The 11,033-nt window shown below is 38.1% G+C and overlaps 1 protein-coding gene across 1 annotated transcript; it reads right to left on the bottom strand.

The window, feature by feature from the left end:
* Positions 1-1,748: 1,748 nt before the first annotated feature.
* LOC117106627 (zinc finger MYND domain-containing protein 12-like) lies at positions 1,749-7,465 on the bottom strand. Its single transcript, XM_033248021.1, has 7 exons — positions 7,291-7,465; positions 6,285-6,429; positions 5,277-5,448; positions 4,816-4,985; positions 4,144-4,384; positions 3,159-3,304; positions 1,749-1,985 (listed from the first exon to the last, which is right to left on the bottom strand). Exons 1-7 carry the CDS (start codon positions 7,395-7,397, stop codon positions 1,875-1,877), a joined length of 1,092 nt encoding a protein of 363 aa, XP_033103912.1. The 5' UTR covers positions 7,398-7,465; the 3' UTR covers positions 1,749-1,874.
* Between the last annotated feature and the right edge of the window lie 3,568 nt (positions 7,466-11,033).

Genomic DNA, 11,033 nt, shown 5'->3' with positions numbered 1-11,033 from the left:
GATGCTTGACAATTACTATTCAGCGTTTTTACTATATTTCTAGGTTTCCTATTTCTACGTTTAATCAGCCCATGTCTCAGCCACAATATTTTGAGGCCAATATTATTTACGAACCCAGTTAAACTTATTTACTAGCCTATTTCAGCGTGCTATTTATTACATTTAGGCGACGCTTGTTGTAGACTGGCATACACGGTACCAACGCTCGTTTTTACTGTTTCTACGTCAGCTCGAGACGCTCAAGTATTACTATTCAGCGTTTTTACTATAACCATGGGCGGTATAAATGTCAACTCGGCCCAAGCCTCGGCACAGTATTTTGAGGCCTATAGTATTTACAAACCAAGTTAAACTTATTTATGTCAATGTGCTAATTATTACATTTTAAAACAATAATTATAAATGCATTATACTAGGGGGGCCACGAAACTGTGGCCAAGTTGACTTGGTGCCGAGTTGACTCGAATTCGATCATGCTTACGTTGTGTGGTGCTTTGGCAGTCAACTCGCCTCTACAAACTCGCTCTTAGAAAATTCGCCGCCTTGAAAACTCCCCATACTAAATCATCTCACCAAATAAAAAAATTAAGAGTTGACGTCAACTCGCGACACTCGAGTATTAATATTCAGTATTTTACTAAATAGAAGTGTTCTAATATAGACAATGGGTCGTGTCTCATATTATTTGTTATATTTTTATTATTCATTATTTTCACTTGACTCGCATAAATAATTTTGTTCGAAGAACATTTATATGCAGTTGTACTTCGCAGCACTTCACTTGCAATTTCTAGTATTAATATTTTTATTGTCTTCAAAGAAGTATTGTATAGTAAAAAAAAGGTAAAGGTGTTGATTTACATAATGATTTTTTTCGATTAACTCGGTCCTGTTAATTGCTACTCCTTTAGGGTCATATGTCAGATGCAACCCACCAATCACACGTGCAATGTTTTGTAGAAGTGTGTGGCACAGCATGTAAGGTGTTGGACTTTCAATTGGAAGGTCGGGTTTCTCGAGACCGATGCTCGTCGCACTGCTTGTGTCCTTGGTCAAGACACTTCATCTGCATTTGCCTCTCTTCACCCAGGAGTATAAATGGGTACCTGGTAGGAGGTGAATGATTCGGAATGAAATTAGTAGTGCTGATTATACGCATAACTAGGAATACTCCCCCAGGAGCGGAGGAGGTTTGCACATTGTGTGTGATTGATTCTGACCAGGGAAAAAACACCTTGAGCAGTTTTTTATGTATATGCGCTAGATATAAATCCTTTTAAATAAATAAATATATAGACTTTGCTGCTGGTTTAGTACCACTGCCCAAATTGTCTGCTCCTAAATGTATCTCTGACTTGCTAACCATCAAATAGAGGAGGCAAGAACTAAGATCTGGCCAACAATCGCTCCTGGACATCCCAAGGAGCAACTTCCTTTGAACATAAAGCGTTGTCATTCACTTGACAGTTTTATTAATCTCTTTTGGAACGGCACCACAAGCCGTTGGAATGATTGATCTTGAATTCCTGAATCCACCACTGTATGTACAGTAGGCTTCAGTATTATGTGTGCAGGGTATATAATCTGTTTTTCACTTTTGTTAGCATGCATTTGTATTTTTTTGGAATAAATCTTTGTGTTGATTGATTGATGTTTCGTGTATAATGTTAAAATGTATAAAAATATTATTTATAAAAAAATTGTTTTAATAACTGTAATTTTACCCAAAAAATTGAGTCGCCAGTGGGTGATATTGAGACTAAAACAATTTAATAAAATTTCTGAGTATAATAATAATACAGTATATGTACACAGTTAATCTTGAAGGTTGTAAATCAAGCAGTAAAGTTCAATGGGGACATAATTCTATAGGCCTACAAGTTGGTTATAAACATATTGAAGTCTTTAATATCAAGTGCAAGCTGGCTGTCTTCAGAGTCGGTATCATGAATCATAGAAAGTGCTTTGTTTCCAAATTCTTGGGCCTAGGATAAAAAATTGGACAAGTTAATGCATATATGAGCATCATTATAGGATTCAAAACTGTAGTAAAACTGTTGAAATTAAACTATAATTCTGTTTTTTGAGTAATACTGTTTACATTAGAGATTTTACAATTAAACTTTTGGGCATGTTCTGAATATCAAGATAGTTGTTCCTCGGATAATTAAAATAATTGGACCGTTTTTTGCTGTATTTTGACTTCACACGAACGGTTTCTGTGGATGGTTGATATCGCTTTGATATGCTAAATGTCATCATCATTACCAACACGTTATGTTTTCATTGCGGATTTTTTTTGGGGCTCAGTACGGACTCCAAAAGCATGCATTTTCTTTTAGTTTTAAGGCGTTTGCGGATTTAATAAGTCCGCAATGACGATATAACTTGTTTACCCAGAGTCGAGTACTACTGAAATTCCGTAGTTAAGCCTAGTTAGTACGGAAATTTTGCCTAATTACGGACGTATGGAAACAGACAAAAAATACTACCGAAATTTATCATAGTCGTAGGCAAATGAGTCATTCAGGATCTTTGGAATTACATTGTCCATAGACAACTCGTACTTGTGAGATTACTGATAAATTATTGTAAAAATTAAGAAAAAGTGGCCCGTAAATCTTCAACTTGTCTCGTTTTAAATTCCACATTGAATTACAGACGATGGGCCCAAGACGATCAGGCCCATTTTAAAGACGATCGAACCAATTTGAAATTGGGCCCAATCGTCCTGAAGTGTGACCCATAAGTTTTCATTCTATCCAGATGTACCTGTAACTTTGAGCAACCCATATCGTGCACTCAATGCAAATTATTAGGTGCTATGTAAATTTTTCATTTACAACGGAAATCTGAAGACATAGTTACGGAAATGCATCTTACTAACTTGAGAAGTCTGCCCAGAGTACAATTCAAAATTATAATATTCTTTATTGCATGTTTTTGGTCAAAAAACAAGATAAAGTGAATAATGTTAGTTGTTAGCTTTCATCTGAGTTATGCTCAACCAGCAACATCTAGTCTCTGCATATACCCTTAAAATACTGTTAGTGCGCCGCCTCACTTTCTTTTGTGAAATTCTGGATCCAACAATGGAGGCTGTACGTGCAATGCCACAAGCACAATATATAAAGACAACCATGGGCATGCACACGTACCTTATCATTGCTGTCAAGTAGGTAATACAACATGGCCAGGGCATGGCAGATGCGTGACAACATATCAGGACCGTGATTGGTTGACTGCTCTCTGATGTCATGGATTGCATGCAGTACTTGTTTAGCCTCTGCTTGCTGGGCCTCATCTGAAAGCAGTGGAAAACAATGCATTTTCAATTTTTTATTGATAATAAACAGACGGGGGGGGGGGGGCGCCAAGAGGAAAATTCCCCTTTTAAAAAGGTTCTCGTTCCCAGTCTTCCCCGCCCCATTGAAAATGTCGGAAGCCAAAAAATCACGCTCAAGTAGTTGAAATTCGCCTCATATCACGTTTTTTCCCCCCTCACTTATCATCAAACTGCAACTTCCCACCCACCCCCATCAGCTCCTCTATTTCAATTCTCCTAGATACGCCACTGTTAATACGGTAATTGCAGACCAAGTGTTCATGCACTTTCAGAAAAAATCCATTAAAAATACTGTATAGATAGGGCATCCCATTCATTCTATAACATTTATTGACCCAACAATATTTCACGAGTGGGATCTTACAGTGGGCCCTCAAACATTACATAACAATGTATAGATACTCTAGGTATAGTAGGTAAATATATAAATACTTTGATGAAAAATATAAAATTATACAATCATGGAAATAATACTATTACATAAAGGCAGGGTGGGGGTTGGTGATGTTCAAAATTTTTGTTTAGAAATGCTTGACCAGACACACAAGGAATATACAGTACAGTAAATAAAAAATTAGCTTGTTTCTTGAGTACCGAGCTCCTCTTGTTCCCCTTTCTTTCCTTCTCTCTTTTTTGGGGCCGGCCCTAGCCCCTGTGGGCCTTTGTCTTCTCTTGCTACCATGGCTGCTGAAACACGAGTGATAAATTGCACCAGGCATGCTTGGCCCCAAGGATCTTCATTAAAGTGCACACTCTGTTGCTATATCTCTCTTCTCTACTATTATATGTAAACCTACCAAGTGTTTCCTCAGATGGTTTCTCAATGGATGCTGGACCAACCCCAGATGATGTCATTGGTGGATGAATCCGTTGGCTAATGATTCCTAGAAGGTGTTTGTGCCAAATAGCAGTAACTCTCGTGTATAAAGAATCTGCAATGTCCATTCGATTCTGACGGAAGAATACATTTGCCATGTGGAAGTAGCCCCCAGATGTTTGGATGTCGTCTGTCCCAAACTCTTCGGATGCATGATAGATCTGAATGGAAAATCAATTAAACAATTACTGGAAAAAATTGGACTTGCTTAATGTGTTTTGGTGAGCCCATGTTCATTATTTTGCCTTGAAAATGGAAACATCCTGTTAAATATTTCGTACTTTGATGAATGTCCCTGACGAGAGCACAGTGGTGGTTGTGCACCACCCAAAATCTTCCGAAAGTGGTCCAGGGGTAAACCCCCCACCCCACCAAAAAAATTTTTTTTTTGACAATTTAGGGGTTTCAAAGGCTTATTTAATCAATTTAGAGAAATTTAGATAATACATATACTAAAAAATACATATATTTTTTTTCCCTCCCCCGACGAATTGTGGTTTTTCTCCCGCCATTGGGGGATGTCACATTTTTTGTCAAATAAAATTTGATAGTCTGGACAATAGTATAAAATTACCAAAAAATAACAACATACATCATCAGCTAGGTGAGCCCGGGCAGTTTGATATTCCCCTTTTGCAGCAAAAAGCAGGCCTAGGTTACGGTAGAGTTTGGATTTGATGGCGTTGCTGCAACCTGGAGTCTTCAGAACTGTCCACTGAGCTTGTGCAAGGTACTCCTCTGCTTGTGTCAGTTTGTGCAGACCTACAAGGAAATTAGTGATACAGTTAAATGCTAATACAGGTTCCCTCTATTATAGGACCCCTCCAATTAAAGACCACCACCACTTTTCTGTGGTTCCAAATCATAAAATGTCTTTTATCTTTAATATTCTAATTCAAAACCAAACCTGCTAAATACAAACCCCAGTCCCAAAAGTGGTCTTTAATTGGAGGGAGACCTGTAAATTATATCCTTGTGGACTTTGCCCAGGGGTGGCACCTGGATTTCCTACATTTTAAACAGGAAAATTTTAACAACTACAATAAATATTACCTATGCTAGCCTCAGCAAGTATGAGGTATGATGGAACAAGTTGGATGCTGTCCAAACCATGTACATCAATGCTGAAACGTAGTGACTGCATTGCTGCTGGCACAGCCTGTTCATGTCGACCCTCAAACAACAACTTCTGACCCATAGTTCTTGTCAAGTCTATCATGTCCCTCTAGTAGTGTAATAAACATAAGATAAATTAATTAATAAAGTGATGAATGCATTATGTGTTAAATTAAATTGTGATGCTTTTTAATGTGTATTTAATTGATATTATATATTGAGTACTGATTACTTGTAAATTTCTATTTTTAAATTCTCTACGGAGCCTGTTAACAATTTAAATGCATACTGTTTGTGTTTTACTAAATAAAGTTGTTATTATATAGAGATTTTAATTTTTGTCTTTCTGTTAGAGTTGTACTACTATGATATTTGGGTATAAATTCCTTTTAGATGTTGTATACAATTAAATGAAAAAAAATATATAATTACTGTATATTCCCTATATTTTGTATCATATTTTTATACAGGCCTCAAATTAAGGACCACATTTGAAACTGGGGTTACCATGGTCTTTAGCAGCTTTGGTCTTCAGAATAATAAAGATACAAGACATTTGCATGAGACCACAGAAAAGTGGTATTTAATTGGAGGTCTTTAGTTAGAGGGAGATTTAAATTATTGATGGATATTTGCTTGTGTCAAAGGAGAGGCAAAAATAATAGGAAAAATTTAATAATTAGCCATGAAAAAAATGTCTATAATTCCACTACCTTTGGTTTACCACTGCATTTGATACATCCTTGACATCATCTGTTTTAGATGAAAGATGATGCCATCATGATTTACAACAAATACATAATTATTTAGGCAGTAGTTATTGTTACACCAATCTTCAGACAAAAAATCCATCAGAATTTGTTAAAGACTACTGTAACAATAAATATGAATGAAGGAAAATTCGAATATAATATTTTGAATGTATGCATAAATTCACATGCTTACTTGTCTCCGTAACTTTTCAGCTTCTCGTTTCTGTCTGTCTTCTTCCGATGGCAAAAATGGCAGCGAGACCGTCCGTAGAGGGATCAACAACTGACAAATCTTCATATGTATTCCCATCCAGTCTGCATCCTGGTGTTCTTTGCCACTGTTTATTAAATTATAATTATTAAATGATAAGAAAGTTACAATTGGGCAATTTATAAAGTAAGTTCGTAGTAAGTCCAGAGAGGCTTATAAATTGAATGCAGCCTAGTCAGTAATAGGCCTATCACTTTATTTTGTAGCCAATGCCGAGAAAAAAAAAACAGGTCTATTAGCTAGTACAACAAAACAGAACATGTTGCTTGCTTGTTCAATATTCATTCATTATTTCAGAAATTAAAAACATAGCAAAACAAACATATGCAATGTATTAATACTGTATTTTAGCATCTAGAGGATCATAATAGGTCACATTAGGAACTTTGAATTACTGTACTCTAGTATGGACAGACACCATCCTGGTAATTCTGGTTTCGGTAGGGGAGGGGGAGGATACAGGGATAGTATACAGGGATAGCCTATAGTGACTTACAAAAACTCTTAACAACTACTAGGGTAATAACAATCTCCCACACCACCCCAGTATACCTGACTCAAGGTTTTCGGGGCCAGAATACAAGATTATTTGACTTGCATAAAAAAAACCAGAGCCTATAAATAGGCCTAGGCCTAGGCCCTATCCCCCTTCGGATGTAGCATCCCGGTAATTTTAATAAGCAGAGTTTTGTACCATACAAAAATAATGCCCAAGGCTAATCACTCTATAGGCTAGGCCCCTAGGCCTACTTTTGTAGGACTTTAGGTAGGCCTAGGCCCCTAGACCCGGGGATAGGCCTAACCTAGCCTGGCATAGGCTTGGCTAGGCCTAGGCTAGTAGAAGTAGGTCTAGGCTAGGCTAGGAGGAGGAGCCTAGCAGGAGGCCTACCGATTTTTTTTTTTTTTAAGTTTTGGGCTAAACACTTACCAATAAAATGTTACTCGGCACTTCATACACTGAACAAATGCTGGTTTTTGACAAAGTTCACACAATAATTTTACACCTTTTGGATTTGCTAAAGGATTTAACGCCATAATATATTAATTGTATTGGGAAAATACGGCGACAGCGTTTGTGGTTGCTTTAGAAACGGGAGATCGATAGAGGGCGATAGATGTGGCTCTGCCACAGCAGAGCCATTAGATATATATGGCTCTGCATGCTCTGCCATCATGGGGGCTCCTGCTCTCCAGTCCAAGGTATTTCAATTGAGAATTTAAAAGCCATTTTTGTGTTCTACATAATAAATAGTTAAATTTTAGTTTAATTAAGTTAACTTAGTTTTTGTTTGTTTAATTAGGCCTACTTCCCTATGCTATGATGTAATCTTCCTACTGATGCTTTGTCAGTCATAAAGAAGCGACATTGAGAATTTAAAAGCCATTTTTGTGTTCTACATAATAAATAGTGGCCTAAATTTTAGTTTAATTATGTTAACTTAGTTTTTGTTTGATTAAGTAGGCCTACCTCCCTAGGCTATGATGTAATCTCCCTGCTGATCTCAGAAATAAAATCCTTTTTTTTTCTTACAAACGAAACAAAAGTCAATTAATACACCTTATTACCGTAAATGCTCATTATGATAACATTTTTTGGAGGCTTTCAGTGCGGCGCTTATTCAAGAGCAGCGTTTTCGAGAGCGGCGCTTTCCACGCCCGTTTCCCTGTTACCTATTCCACGTATTCCCGTAGTTCGGTAGGCCTATCATAAGTCCTACATCATTGTAAATAACCGTTTATAAAGAAACTTCACTGTCTTCACTGTGTCATTCATTTTAACACATTGTATTTAAAACCCTGTTCTCAATGTGTTTCACTACACACAGGCCCGCACACACAGGGTCATACTCTCGATTAAGCACCGCGCCGCTTATTCGAGAACAGCGCTTAACGAAAAAATATATGTTTAGTGTGGAGCTAATTCATTTACTGTAGATTTATTTGTAACCCATTTGTTAACTCTAATATTATCGGTTCTACTTCTTAGTATATGCAAAATTATTTCCTTTTTTAGCTATTGAATTTCATGTAACTTTTTTATGATACAATGATTTCGCATTAATATATTTACAGTAATGTTTTATATTATTTACTATAAGCAGTTTTATTGTTTGTTTCTAGTAATAGTGTAGGCCAAGTAAGTCGCATTATAAAATATTATTGTGTAAAGTATATGAAAGCAAACATAACTTTTTAACAAGACGCAGCTAGGTTTTTTTTTTCAGTCAATAGATAAAAACAGACGAACTTTTAACGTTCCAATGGCTATGTTCACACACGGCAACTAACGGTTAGCGGGATCCATGTATGTAGTTACTCCATTTTTGGAGTGTATGCGCCCGCCGCCAAAACTCCGATTTTGGAGGTTTTGCGATACGCGAAAACTCCAAAATCGGAGTTTTCAAATTTTTAACCAACCCTCCGACTTCGGAGATACTGCGTACTATACCGTACGCAAACACTCCAAAATCGGAGATTTAAACTTCTAACTAACCCTCAGATTTCGGAGGTTTTGCGTACTAAACGCGAAAACTTTGAAATCAGAGTTTTGAAACTTTTAACCAACCTTCAGATTTCAGAGGTTTTGCGTACTCGGGCCTATACGCGAAAACTCCAAAATCGGTGTTTTCATACTGTTAATTAAACCTCTTTTCAAACTTTTAACCAACTTAACTCCGACTTAACTTCGTAGGTTCTGCGTACTATACGCGAAAATGTTAAAATCGGAGGTTTGATTAAGTCTATATAGAGAGAACTTGTTTAATTGGTACGCACAAACACACACACACACACCTGTCTCTTATACACATCTAGATGTGTATAAGAGACAGAAACAATATTGATTTATTGTGTACTTCTTTAGCATTAAGCATAGTCATATCTGTCTCTTATACACATCTAGATGTGTATAAGAGACAGCGGCTGGTTTATATTATATGCCTATATTATTTCCGAGGCGCACCATTGTTAATAAAATGTACGGTACCTGACGGTCATTTAAATCTGTTCAACCATGAAGCCTCCGTGATATAATGGTAATGACGCTCGCCTTGGCAGCAAGTGGTTGCAGGTTAGAATCCCGTCGGTGGACTTGTTACACAATGTATTTATAGGACATTCGTTGAGAGCTACCTGACGTTTTTTTTGTACCGAATACTCAGTACGTTCCCAAGAAAGCCTACTCCCCCACAAAAAAAAAAATCGCAAGTGATTCGGGTTGGAATCAAACCCCTCCTCCAGATAACTAGCCTGGCGCCATAACCACTAGACCACCGAGCTTGCGCTTAGTGACTAGTGTTGAATCCAATCCCCAAGTAGCAGCGGGTACTACAAATGCTATTTCGATGTGAGTTTGCGTCAGGAGTGATGTACTTGCCCTACCTGACGTGGTTTGTACCGAATACGCAGTACTTCCCACGCGAATCACTTGCCAATTTTTACGCGAGTATTTGGGAACGGTTAATTCAACAACATATCCAGTGGTGGCTCTAGGATATAATTTATGGGGGTGGGGGCCTACGATGTCCGACTGGGGAGCTAAGTATTTATAGGTGTACCTATAGCGCGCAGCGTTATCTGAGGGCCCCAGGCCCGAGCCAGGGATGGGTATGGAAGGGGGTGTCCCCTCCTCCCAAAACGAGATTTAAAAAAAACAAATTGGACTTCTAGATGGCCGGAAATGGCTGGGATTGTAAAACTAGGCCTTTTTTTTCTTTTGGTCTGACTGCCCGACGAGCTTTGGCCGATGGGAAGGGTGTGGGGGGGGGGCTTGACCAGATCGATGGTGGGGGCTTAAGGCCCTTGCCCCCCGCTGGCGCCGCCACTGAACACACCCCAGATTAGCGTACGCCACTGAGTTACGACAGTCATGCAGTGGCGGATCAAGGGGGTTCAGGGGTTCGGACGAACCCCCCTCTGTGAAGAAACGTAACAAAATACTACTGCTGGGTCCTGGCTGACAAAAGTCATGCTAACCTACATGGGCATAGGTTTGATCGGACAAAGTAGAGAAATAAAATTTAAAAACACTGTTTTTGGCTCGACGTCGTAATAATTTATGTAGGAAAAAAGTGATTTTTTTTTTAGGCCGATTGGTTCATTGATTCATGTGGAAGAATAGAGGCGCGTACAAGATATGCGCATCGACAACGTTCTACGACGAACCGAATTCAGATTCGGTGTGACTCTACCTTAAAACTTAAAATAGCGATAACGAACAAATATTATTGATGTCGCGTAAGCGCGCACACTAGTATGCGTCATTTTTGGAAAAAAGCAAAGAACATGTTCTTTGGATTTTGCAATGCAGTACAAAGAACTAGGCCTAGGCTAGACCGGGTCTATGTCTTCTTTCTACCTGCACTCTTGGGAAGCTTGTTGACCAACTTTAGATCGATATTGCATTCAGTGTGCTTTTAAATAATTTTATTTGCATGTTTTCTACATAACTGGGATCTTAAAAAGATCAACAACCAGTTAATAGCTGGGCGTAGCCCTGTGCCAACCACAGTGCAATAATGTATACAACAGATTCTGAAGCAACGGCGAACATAATTTACTTTTCACACAATAGACGAGAGTACAAGTTTGTGTCACAAATCAGATTTAGGTAGGCCTAGGCTTTGTTTTTTCAAAGATGTTGAATATAATGAGCATTAAGCATAGTCATAT

The sequence above is a fragment of the Anneissia japonica genome, unplaced genomic scaffold (genome assembly GCF_011630105.1).
Source record: "Anneissia japonica isolate Jap-2015-1 unplaced genomic scaffold, ASM1163010v1 scaffold1306_len716249_cov185, whole genome shotgun sequence".
Classification (NCBI taxonomy): Eukaryota; Metazoa; Echinodermata; class Crinoidea; order Comatulida; family Comatulidae; genus Anneissia; species Anneissia japonica.
Note: the sequence above shows the minus strand (reverse complement) of the source record. Positions and strands in the feature narration are given on the sequence as shown.

Coding starts and splice junctions, on each gene's coding strand:
- LOC117106627 (XM_033248021.1), bottom strand. CDS start 7,397: ATGGCGTTAAATCCTTTAGCAAATCCAAAAGGTGTAAAATTATTGTGT. Junction 5,449..6,284: donor CTGAAAAGTTACGGAGACAA/GTAAGCATGTGA, acceptor TTACACTACTAG/AGGGACATGATAGACTTGAC. Junction 4,385..4,815: donor GGGCTCACCTAGCTGATGAT/GTATGTTGTTAT, acceptor TTTTCCATTCAG/ATCTATCATGCATCCGAAGA.